Source organism: Protopterus annectens, chromosome 16.part0 (assembly GCF_019279795.1).
Source record: "Protopterus annectens isolate FY-2018-M chromosome 16.part0, PAN1.0, whole genome shotgun sequence".
Taxonomy (NCBI): Eukaryota; Metazoa; Chordata; order Ceratodontiformes; family Protopteridae; genus Protopterus; species Protopterus annectens.
The window spans coordinates 365,204,001-365,217,019 of NC_056750.1; the positions used below are offsets into that span (position 1 = coordinate 365,204,001).

At 39.3% G+C, this 13,019-nt stretch overlaps 1 protein-coding gene across 1 annotated transcript in view; it reads right to left on the reverse strand.

Annotated features, from left to right (window-relative positions):
- The window catches only part of BRD3 (bromodomain containing 3), a 1,106,862-nt gene that overhangs the window by 677,343 nt on the left and 416,500 nt on the right, over positions 1-13,019 (reverse strand). The window contains exon 3 of the mRNA XM_044058393.1: positions 8,209-8,504. Within this exon, the coding sequence (XP_043914328.1) occupies positions 8,209-8,504 (296 nt within the window). The remainder of the gene's footprint in view (positions 1-8,208; positions 8,505-13,019) is intronic.

Consider the following 13,019-nt stretch of genomic DNA (forward strand, 5'->3'; position numbering starts at 1 on the left):
AAGTAAAAACCCTGTCCTTTTTTCTGTTCTGGTACTATCTGAATGGCCCCCATATCCATGAGGGACGTAACCTGTTTCTGTGCCTCTGCCCATTGGTTTTTTTGGCAGATCTGGCCAACCATTTGTTATTGGCAGAGTGTGGAAATGGAATCTGTATCCCTGTGATACGATGTTTAGTACCCACTTATCCTGGGTTATTAACCGCCAATTTTGAGCAAAAAGTGCTAATTTTCCCCCATGGGTGCTGCCAAAAGATAAGTGCTTGGTGTAGGCAGAGGGAAGTCATTCGGATTGCTTTCTGTAGGTTTGCACTTTATCTCCTCCAGATTTGGTGGTGGATGTGCCCCATTGCTTTGACCTGTATGAGTCTTGAGCCTGGTACCTGGAACCCTTAGGCCTTCTGGATTTGCTCTGACAAAGGAAAGGACCAATTTTTTGTAGGCCAGTGTCTACTGAATCTAGGTGGCTGCACTTGTAAGAAATCTTTAACAGTTTGCATAGACTTAGCTTTGTCTTCCATTTTCTTTAAAACCTCTTCTGCCTTAATACCAAACAGAGAATCATGCTGTTAAGGTGCATCTAGCAATTTAGCTTTAACATGATCAGGCAAATTTTGTTCCTTTAACCAGGCATGCCTCCTAATCACAGATCCAGTAACTGTGGCCCTGCAGGAGGCCTCTAAAGAATCAAAACCACATTGCAAAGTATGCTTTCCAACTTGTTCAGCTGCATGCAATAATTCCTGCAATTCCTTATTTTCTGCACATTCTGAAATCAACATCATTTTCTGTTTCAGCAATCCCATAACATGTTGTTGGTACTTGATTGCCAAGGTTGCAGATGTATAAACCTTTTTTCCCTATCTGTCCAGTGCCCTTGAATCTCTGTCGGAGGGGGTAGGGTTTTTTGCTGTTGAGGCCTTAACTCCCTTTGGACCTGTGAAATAGTTTCAGGATCAAAAGCAGGGTTTCTAAATAACAATTTATGAGAGTCAGGGACCCTGTAATACCTGTCAGGCTTACTGGGAGCTGGAGGTAAGGGGTCAGGCTTGACTCCGAAAACACATAATCCACAATGTCTAAAACACGGGGAATGGCTAAAGGCTTGTGCTGAGGGAGGAGGAGGAAATCCCTGAGCCTCTTTTTTGATTCTGAGAAGTCTTGACTCTCCCAGTGAAAATGCTCCCTCAAAGTATGCAAGGTTTCTCCAAATGAATAGTCCTCAGGAGGAGATGCAGATGGAATAGACTCCGCAGCATCAGAATCCTCATAGGGAGGTAAAGATAATTCCTGATCAGAAGAAGAATCAGAAGAAATAGAAACCTGATCTGAAGATTCATGGTCAGTGTCTTGCCTAGGCCTCTTATCTGGAGGGGGATGGGTACCCCTGATCAAGGTAATAAGGTCTTCAGTCATTTTGATCATCTGTTTTTTAGGCATAGAGGCCTGTGCATGTGGCTCAGGCATCGTTTTTTTTAGTTTTAGGTGTCTTTGCCTTTAGTTTTGCAGCTTTCGTCGGTTTGATATAAAAAAGTTGAGGTCTGAATACACCCTCAGAAGCCGGTGCCTGCTCAGCGGCTCCAGACCCATCCGAGGGAGATACATCCGTCGGTCCAATACCTTGAGCATCTTGCGGCATGCCGGACTCCACATGGGTGTCGGTAGAGGCCTGTGACTCGAAGGTAGCGGTTATCAGGGGCTGCGAAAACGCCTGAGTACCGGTGAACCGGCGACTGGCTTAGGAGAAGCTTCGTCGTCGGTTTTGGATCTCGACTGCCTTTCTCTGTCCTTTTCTTTGCGTTTTTTTATGTACTCCGGTAGTCGGATTGCTATCCGACGACATTTCTGGGTAGTTAAATCTGTTTCCAAAATACATAGATGGAAAAATATACCGACGCTTAATAGTGCATTGGTTAAATCTAGCACAAAACCGACAGCCAGGCACGTTGTGATCAGGGCCTAGGCAAGGAATACAGTATAAATGGAAATCCTTATGAGGTATTTGCTTCCCACAAGTAATACAATTATTAACTTTTTCTGACATCGGTAAAAAGCAAAAAAAAGTTTCCCCAACGGGGTACTTAGCTTTAGTGAAGACTTTGGTTCTGAAACTCAACTCGAACATTTCAGTAGTCGGCCGACCGGCACTTGCGAAATGCTTCTGCTTCGAGCACCGCGTGGCAAGAAAGACTAAAGAAAATGGCGTCGGCTGCATGTTTTATAACCCTGACGTCGTGGAAGAGAAACTGGTGAAAAAAATCACCCTTGCAGGCCCAGCGCCTTTAAACTCTGGTTATGAATGACTACAATGACAGGATGTTGGCTATCCTATCTTCTGATACTTACCAGGAGGTTTCTAAGAATGAACTGAATCTTAGCTTGTGCCACATCCGGTCATTTTTCAAGGAGATGTTCATCAATGGCATTACTGATGTGGATGTATATAATTTTGTTTCTGTGGCATCACCTAAAATTCCAGTCTTGTTTGGGAACCCCAAGATACACAAGAACATCTATGATCTACCTATGCGGCAACTGGTCAGTTGCCAGAGGAAGCATTACGTACGCAGTGGCCAAGGTGGTGGACGAGATTCTCAAGAAGTATGTGGACAGAGTTCAATACATTTTGAGAGATTATTGGGCATTTTTGGAAAAAGTGGGTTCTGTTCCATTTAATGCTGATTGTATTCTCTTGACCATTGACGTTGTTGACCTGTACTCATCTATCCCCCATTTGGAGGCGGTTGAGTGGATCCAATTGGAAATGGTTTTTCACCATGCTCCTGCAGAAGTTACGATGGTCAGCGAACTATTGGAGGTTATTCTTACCAGCAACTTTTTTACATTTAATAACCAGTGGTTCCACCAATTGATTGGGGTCCCTATGGGATCGCCCTGTGGAGCCAGTGTGGCCAATTTAGTTATGCCCACTGGGAGAGGGTGTTTGCTTTATCTAATTCTTTGGTCCATGAGAAAGTAGCGTTATACACTAGGTTTTTGGATGACATTTTTGTCATCTTCAATGGTATTCTAGATGATGTTAATAACTTGGTGTCGTTTTTTAACAGCTCCACAGAATTTTTGAAATTCACACCTGAGTTTGCCATTGACAAGATTACTTACCTGAACGTGGAACTAGAGAAAGATAGGAACCTAAATCGCTTCATGGCCAGCATACATCGGAAGCAGACTTTCTTGAATTCTTATCTACATTTTGACAGCGAACACCCATTACACCAAAAGAGGGCTATCGTGAAAGGCCAATTTGTTCGAGCAGCCCGTATGACATCAGAAGACAAGAAATTTCACGAGGAGTGCAAGTTCATCTTTGGCATGTTCGTCAGCAGAGGGTACCCCGCCGATTTTGTCGCAGAATTGAGTTTGGAAGTGCAGGAGAAGAGGGCCAATGGCCACTTCTGTCCCATTTTGGGGAATATGGAGGATGGGTCTTTATGTTTACCTCACCTCGCCAGTGAGTCTGATACTTTAAATTTTTCTTTTGCAATTTCATTCAACTTGGATGCAATGGACATTGTGTCCATTATAAAGAAAAATTGGCGCTTATTAACCACAGAGTCAATAGGAGCATTTGGACTATTATCGCCCCCTAAGGTTACTTTCAGGAGGGGCCTTAACATCAAAAACATCCTGGAGTCCAAAGTTGCTGGTGCCTCCCCCAGATCTGGGATGTTCAAATGTAACATGTGCAGGTACTGCAGATACATTAAAGCAAGTTCAGCTTTTTCCATCAGGGATAAGAAATATCTCATACAAGGAAGATTCAATTGTGCCAGTAATCGGGTGGTATATTTAATCCAGTGTTCCATCTGCCCAGGTTTCTACATCGGCAAGACTGATAGGAAACTACAGGAACGAGTATACGAGCACTTATATGCCATCAGGAAGGGGAAGGTAGACAACGCTCTGGCCAAACATATATTAGATAATCCAGGTCACGAATTTTCGTTTACAGTCATCGATCAGCTAAACCAAGAGTTTATGGGGGGACCCGATTCTTTAAGACGTGAATGCAAGGAGTTGATGTGGCAACTTAAGTTGGAAGCTTAGCATTTACCTGGACTTAACAGTATGCTTTCCATCAGTTGCTTTCTCAAATTGAGAAGCCTAGTGAGGTGAAGCCCCCTGGAGTGACTTAATGCCATCTAGGAACATATTCTTGGGTTTTACCATTTTTTATTTCACTTTTTCATTTCACTTCTGTGTTCACTATTTGTTGTTTATATTAATGTTTATATTAACACTTGTGGGAATTTTCTTTCCACTTTTATACTTATTTTTAAAATACATCAATTTTTCTTGTGGCTATTGACACATTTGACCATTTGTATTTATATGTATTTATGGTGGCTTTAAAATTCAATATTTGGAGCATCATAGGTTTTACCAGCATTGATGGCAGGTATGAGTAGTAGATACCACATTGTTGAACATTTTGGCCGCTTCTTAGTTAAAAATTTTCGAAGTGTAATTATGCGCTTTTTAAAGGGGTGCCGCTAGGGGGCGCATTTGAGTGGAGTAGTGATGTATTTATAGTGAGACAAATGTGTGGTGCAGTTTGTTTTTCTGAGGAAGTTGGTGCAGAATGCCGACAAAAAGCTTGTTTTTAAGCTTAATAAAATTTCAATTTGTTTTTTTTGTTTATTGGCGTTCTTGTTTACAACAATCTGTGGATTATAAAGAACTTCTCACACATCTATCTGAATCCAGGAGTTTAACGGCGATGGGCCTGCAAGGGTGTTTTTTTCACCAGTTTGTTTTTTGAATTTTTAGAAGGGTCATGGAAGAGAAGACAGCAACCGACGCAAGACCCAAGACTTTGGAATTCAGGCCGATTGAGGGCAACCTGCCAGTAGATTACCCAAATGTAATGACTGCAACAGTGAAACACGAAGAACATCCTACAAATCTCACCACTGTGTATCTCTCAAACATCAAAACTGGCTCGAACTACCACACCTTCTACACTCCTCTCTCAGCTCCAAATTACACACTCCATTATTTATTCACCATCCTACTGTCCAGCACTAGGCACCATAATCTCCCACTTTGTCCCATCCAGACTACTCAGGAGCTCGACCCAAGACCTTTTACAAATTTACAAGCCCAAGTCCAAAATAGGAGCCATTACATACAGCTACCATCCCCTCTATTGCTTGGAACAAACTCCCACAAGTTAGATCACTTTCACATCCTAAAGTATTCAAACTAGCCACTAAAGAGTACTTAAAAAAAAATCACTGGATTTGTACCTGTTCTCAGCCTCCTTTAATATACCTTCACTAAACAACAAACCCAACTTCCTCTGTCTTACCATCATTTATTCTCCTCTATACCAAAACACTTACAATTTAAACTAGTCTACTTCATCATTTTTTACCAAACACTATCTCCTTTCCTTCTGCTGCAGTATTCTTCATAACATTTTTATACATACATTTTAACTGCATACATAACTGTTCTACAAGTTTTATTATGAATGATTACAATGTTAACTGTGTTTGCAATGGTTATTTTTTTGTAACTATGTTTTGGAGCTTTTCTTCCTGGGTCTCTGCTGAAAAAGGGCTTTTGCTCAGTCAGACAATCCCAGTTAACAAATGTAAAATAAAATAAAATAAATTAATTAAATTGGCATATAACACACAACATGACTTAAATAGCCAAATTTATTGACCAAACATTGAGATAAAATTCACCAACATATTTTTTTCAGTAAAAACAGTTGCCACTGCAAAAACAACAAAAAAACCCCACATATATTAAAAGTAGCAACAGCAATATGGTGCCATCAAATTCAATAAGCCTCTTTTAAAGCATCAGGTGCATTGTACACCCAAAAAGCAACCATTTTCAGAAAGCCTCAAAGGTAGTCTCCCATATGGAGTTTTATGCAAAGATAATCAATGCAAATTTTTAAACACAGTTGAGGGCATGTGCCATGCATGTTGTATTAGATTGTTTGCATTCTGGACATGTAAAGAACTTACTTAAGAGTGGTAAATACTGCACAAGTCCAGAATCCATCTGCCCCAAGTTGTCATTACATTTACCTGAACAGGTTCCACATCACTACATTAATGCTTGCCCCCCTCCCCATAATTAGACACATGCAGTGATACACACTACATAAAACTGCAGTGTGCGCGTGCCCTGAAAGCCACAAAAAAGTACATTCTGTAGCAGACAGTTACGACATTCTGAACCTCCTTGTGGGGGTTCTGTTCCCACATCCCCTAACTCTACATACACCAACGACATGAGTCACTGCACTTCAAAATAACAGCAAAAAAAGGCACTTCAAAAAGTTCAAATTTCAGATGTATGAGGACTTCCAATTCTCACCCTTGCAATTTCCTGGAGATCCAGAAATCTGAGTGCAATGTTACATCAATATAACTTTGCTCTAAAAAATTAAACAAATGGGCAGCATGTGCAAGTACTGATCATTTTATACTCAAATATTCACATGTAAAGGTTGTCATAAGTTTGCATGGCCACATCTGTTTGCAAGTGTACAACCAATGTGTGATTAGAAACAGTCATGGACATAGCTTCTAGCACGGGACACAGCATACAGCCACTGTAATGAACCCAGAAACGCTTGATTATGGTAGAGTGGACCAACACCAAAGAACAAAAACCTGACACTTTACAAAGCCCTTGACTACAAGAGAAAATCCTAACTTCCAAAACTGACTATTACGGCAGTGCAAATTAGACATACTGGATGTAGACAAAAAAAACTCCAATTTCCAATGTTATTTAAGTTATACCAGAGCCATTTTCTCCTCTATCATCACATAAAAATTGTTCTGTGCTTACTTATACCTCTTCTCTTATTTCATGAAGGTCCTCTCCCTTTTTCCCATATTAAAGTCTTACATTACTTCAGAAAAGAATCCGTCTCAGACCAGTTGACCTAGGCTAGACAGCACAGATTCTGTAAGTTTTTAAGTTTTCCTCCACGGTTTTAGATCCCGAGATTGTCTTGCTGAGGTCAATAAAACATTGTAAATGGCTAAAGTGAACTCTGCTTAAGAAAAAGTCATGCTTCAGTAATACACAGACTGATACACATGCACTTTTTGCTAACCACTTTGGCCTTTACATATCTTTTGCACTGAAAACACTGGAAATGGACTAAAAAGGGTTTTAAGCTTAGATCAAGCAGAAATCTAAGATTTTCAGCTAAACAGAAAAAATTAATTTGCTTTCACAGACTTTCTGAAAAGGCAGCGACTCATATCACTGACACTAACTAGATGGAGGAAAAACTAAGGCTCATTCAAAATGTCTAAGAGTTTATCATGCTATAGACTCCAAACCCAATTATGAGAGGAAGACAGACTGAAAATCTTCACATCATTATGGCAGTCCCCATGATGACCACGTTTGGGCATAAAGTGAAAAAATGGCTTCTGGTGTACTAGTTACGCACTGGGGAGAAAAATGAAAACTTTTTTTTTTCCAGTTTTAAGGTGCAGTTTTCCATTAAATATGGAAAGAATGAAAAGGCAATGAGGCAAGGCTGTGGAATGCTGCAGTCTAGGACATAAAACTATTAAAGCCATACTGACATAAGAGTCATGGTTTCAAAGCAGAAAAGCTTGCCAATTTGCTGCCTTCCAGGGCATAGTAATATATGGCAAATGACAATAACGTAGCTTCCCCCAAGTGGAAGGCAAATGTAACATCACAAAACAGGACAGTAAAACAATGAAGATTTGCTAACAACTGAATCCTCCATTAGTTTCATGATCAAACAAATTATAAAGTGTTTTGACTGTCGAGTAGTACACGATATCCTTGTGAGCTGCTGAGCATGTTCTTAGGCTTGTATGCACAGGAATCTGAGAATAAACCGGATGGTCCCAAAATCCTTTGAAAATTACCATTCACTTCCTCTGCAAGTTCCCCAGCTACATTTACTAACCCAATATAATACCGCAACTAATTTACTTTTCATTCACATAAACCCTACCTCCTGGCAAGCATTTCTAAAATACTATTTGTACGGTCTCAATGGTATAACAGACCAATACTAAACCTAAACATACAAACAAACAAACTTCAACAAAATAAAAATATGCAAAAACAGTGCAACTTCTTAATAACGCCTACTGTAAATACTTTCAACTTTACTAACAGTAACACAAACTAATATGTTGCATAGAGATGTGCTAGTCACCTGTTTGTTGTGGTTGTACTGTTTGCCTTTTTCGAAGCGGACTTCTTCTGTTGTACTGGCTTTCCTGGTTGTACCGATTTGTTTTTCTTCTCTTCTTCAGATTTCATTTTGTGCTTTTCTTTTTCTTTGTCCTTTTCTTTATCCTTATCTTTCTCTTTGTCTTTATCTTTGTCCTTATCCTTATCTTTCTCTTTTTTCTTTTTTTCCTTTTCTTTTTCTTTTTTTTCTTTTTTCTTCTTTGGTTTGTTCACTGGAGCTTGCGACAAAGCAGCTAACTGCTCATGTACTGCCTTTAGCTGAAACAATTAAAAATAATAAATCATTCCTACACAGTGTACCGCACATATATAAAATTATATATGGCTATAAATGCAGTCTAAAAAAAAACTAATAGATAAACTAGAATTTTTTTTTGCTAAATGCATACACAACTATAACATGTATACCTCCCAAAACATTACTGACATTCACAAAATCAGAAAAAGGTGCTATGATCAGGCAGCAACAATTTTGAAAGGAGAAGCAAAAGTAGAAAATGCCGAAAATATCCCCCACATCACAAACACCCTACTGCTCTTGCTGCTGTTGTCTCTTTAGCAAAACTGCATTATGAATAGAAAAACAGTGTGCTTATGTTGTGTGTGTGTGTGTGTGGGGCAATATAAACAAGTACACACACCTACAGGCATATGACAAGGAAAAATTGAAAACTCAAGAAACTGCCAGGCACAAGAAACTGGACAAAGATTCAGGAAAGTGTGTTCTAATCAGTCTGGTTCTATCAGAATTCAAACCTGGGAAACCTTTAAGGCATACGTACATTAAGACGTACATGAATTCAATATACTGCACCAAGAATAAAAACATTTTCTCACTGTGCAACATTTCTAAAAACTATAAAAAGAAATATACTAAATCAATCACTGCCGAGATTCCTTGTAAAGGGGGAGGATTTCATGCCATGTGATTATTTTTATGTAATGAAAACTGGGTAAAACAGCATTTAGTTCAACAGCAGTGTACAGTTTCCCCTTTTCCTTAAGGCGCAGTGATCCTAAGTATAATTAGATGGGGGACCAGAACCTCCCACCTGCATGGTGGTGTCACTTAAACCTCCAAATGAAATACTTTCTGGTTGTGTGCCTCCCCTACACTACGGTTAAGTGCCATTTTGTTCTATTTCATCTAAGTAAACATGTCTTGGTAGACTACTTCTGACAAAGTTTTCACATTCAGCCCTATGAAAAGCAAACCTAAAAAAAAAAAAAAAAAAAACAGACAAAATGTGCATGGGAACAACGGCCTTGAGTGACATCTCCAACAGTCATCTCTGGTGTCCACTTGAAAATTTAATAAGACTGCCTTGACAGGATGGGGCAGACATAAGTACTACTGTATAACAGTACCTGGGTCTCCTGGTGTGGTTTTCAGTTAAGGGCACCTTTACTTTAGTCTGCATGTCCTCCCTTGTCTCCTTGTACATTTCTGCAAAAAGGTGTGTGGGAGTGAGGGTGGGGCACTAAATAGCTTTGCGGGGAAAAATACAATATTCTTAAAATGCTACTGCTCTTTCAAAGTATATAAGAAGTGAGCCAAAAAGCATTAAAGCTTTATTAAATTAAACATGCAAATAACGGTTTTAAAGATCAAAGTAAAAAAGCAACATTGTACTTGATATACGTTAAAGAAAAAGGAAAAAAATTCATACTTCGTAACTATGTGCACTGTTTCAAGATTACTGCATCTTGAAGATATTGAGTTTGATCAGAGATTATTTCCTTATTTTCCCCTTGGACATGTAACTATGGAAACAAAGCATTTTCCATGACTTGAAAAAAGGTAAACTTCACAGGAATGTATACCATGGATTTGTGTAAGAAGAGACTGACCATTTACTGTGTGTGTTACTCCATCTGCCTTCTAAAGCAAACACTTGTGATGCAGCTCAACTTCAGATTTACTGTCTGTAAGGACTCCAGAATCTGTTCTGATTATTAAAGTCAAGACAACAGCAGCACAGGTTCTGTCTTTAGTTAAAGCAGTTACAGATTACTTCATAACTTGCGTTTTCAGAACAGTACCCGTTTATACTTTTACTTTTAACTCCTTAAGTAAGGTCTGGAAATTACTTTGAATAAACAAGGCAAGGAAAGACTCCATCCATCCTCATGGGGTCAGGGTGTCACTTTGACAGGGACAATCATCTAGAGCCAATGTTTACACCACCAAGTGGCTAGCTTTGCAGTGGTAGGTAAGTTAAGAATGCCATTAAACAACTTAAATATTATTGGGTAAAGAATCCTTATTCTGTTAGTTTTGACCGAGTCAGTTTGACTGAGTTATTGTTTATTTGTACTAGAATTGTATATATTTAAGATATTCCTGAGTTACTGTTTATACTGATTTGAATTGCATCTCTGTGGAGCTTTTCTCCCTGGGCCTCTGCTGAAAAAGAGCTATCAGCTTAGTCGGACTAACCCGGTCAACAAATGTAAAATAATAAATAAACTGGTAACTGTGGTAATCAAGAAAAGGTGTTTGAGGGCTGCCATTTACTCTGGAAAGTACTGTGTGAGCATATATGAAAAAAAAAGTGCCAGTTTTGTTGAGTTACTTTTGTGAAAACTACATTGGAGAGCACTGGACTCAGACTGAGGTAAATTACATCCAGTGGACTCTAATTAGAACACTTTTATGTCACTGCTTACTTGGCAGCATACCTCTCAACCTGGAATCATCAAAAATCTGGACAAAGGCCCATGAAAAATAAGTACAAATGGTTCAAAATCTGTACGCTGAATAACAAAATTTGCATACATAATTAGGTAAGCCCACCCACTACAATGGAATTGTGGGATACCAACTTTTAAATGCAAACTGGACAACCAAAATATGATCATGAATGACAAAATAAGCAGAATACTGACTTATATCAATATTTCAACTTGTGCAAAACTAAAATACAATTTTCTTTTATAAAAATAACTGCGGCTGAGCTTTAGCCTTTTTCATTAAATAACACAAAATATAAACCATGCAGAAAGTAAATATTGGCAGCACTCTGCATTAGGCAGTCATACAAGATATTCAGAACTCAAACGTACAGAGGAGAAATTCAGACATTATGCCACAAGTAAAATGAGTCAGTCACGCTAGAAGAAATCAGTAAATTTCAGTCAACAAATGTTCATAATTTGGGTGCAGACAGCAGCAAATATAGAAATATAATTATAAATGAGTTACACCAAGCAGAAAGATAATATCATAGCAAAGCAAAAAAGACATTTGAAACTGTGTATATAAAGTAAAGGTCATTCATACGACGGTCACTACAATCTCAGAAAGAAAAAAAGCAACAAGCACATCTCAAGTGATCAGGGTATAACGGCAGTTTAGCAGCTAGTTCTCTCTAGTAGAAAGGCTAACAAAATAATTCACCTTTGCTAATCCAGAGTTATGAGAAATGTTTTAGCGGGAAATGAAATCTAAGTAAACTCAAATCAAAAAGGTCTATTTAAGTACGATGAGGTAAAACAAGGCATGTCACACGCTGTGATTTTGAATAATTTTATTCTATAGTTTAGACAGCGTATTATTTTATACATATAGGGTGGCCGCGGCGGTGCAGCGGTTAGTGTTGCCACCTCACAGCAAGAGGTTCTCCAGTTCGATCCTCGGCTGAGGTGCCTTCTGTCTGGAGTCTGCATGTCCTCCTTGTAGTCACGTGGGCTTCCTCTGGGTGCTCCGGTTTCCTCCGACATCCCAAAGACATGCTGAAGGTGGACTGGACACTCTAAATTGGCCCTAGGCGTGAGTGCATGTGTGTGCCTTCTGTGTAAGGTTGAGCGCCTGGCTGGAAACTCAACACCATAAAAAACTCCACTGCCAATCATGAGCGGACAGGTAATCCGCTGTGGCGACCCCTAACCGGGAAAAGCCGAAAGGAGATATATATATATCTACACACACAGACATTTACAGATGTGTGTGTGTGTACAAACACACAAAGACATGTATATTTTAACTAAAGCCATAATCACATTTAGTTAATAATGTTAGTGCACCAGTCCAGCACAGACCAGTTAATTCAGCTCTGTTGCTATTATTTCTTATCATATTAAGCCTGAAAAGTGCAAGTCAATCTATCTCAGCAAAGCAAGTGGTACATTAGAGTGGCATAACAATGAACTCTGCCTTCTGTTTTACATGTTTTAAGCCTTTGACCTCCTATTTATGTATAAGTGTAGCACTATAACAAATTAGTAACGTATGAGTAAAACTATGACGTGAATTGAATTCAGTAAAATACAATATTATGACAATTAACTGCATATACCAGCCGCTTGAACAACTGACCAACTGAGCTCTACCATCTTGGCAAGCAAGCAATGCAGGTGTCCATAGCATAACAATGGCCTCACAACAGCCCTTAAGGAAAAACACCATACCTAACATGCTAGTAATAGGAGACTCTATAGTAAGGCACACGGATGTTCCACTCACCAGGCTGAACAAGAAGGTTACTGTCAGTTGCCTGTCAGGTGCTCGGATCCGCCACATAACACAAGCACTTAGGTCACTCCAGAACAAGTACAAGTATGACGTTGTCATTGTACATGTTGGTGTGAATGATCTAAGACGTACCTCCCTGGACTACATGAAAAGAGACATTGAGGAGCTCTCTGATCATGTAGCCCAAGCTGGTATGACCCTGACCTTGAGTAGCATACTACCGTCACCTAGAATGATACCACAATACAAAGACAAAATGATCAATTTCAACAACTGACTAAGCTTCTGGTGTCATTCTA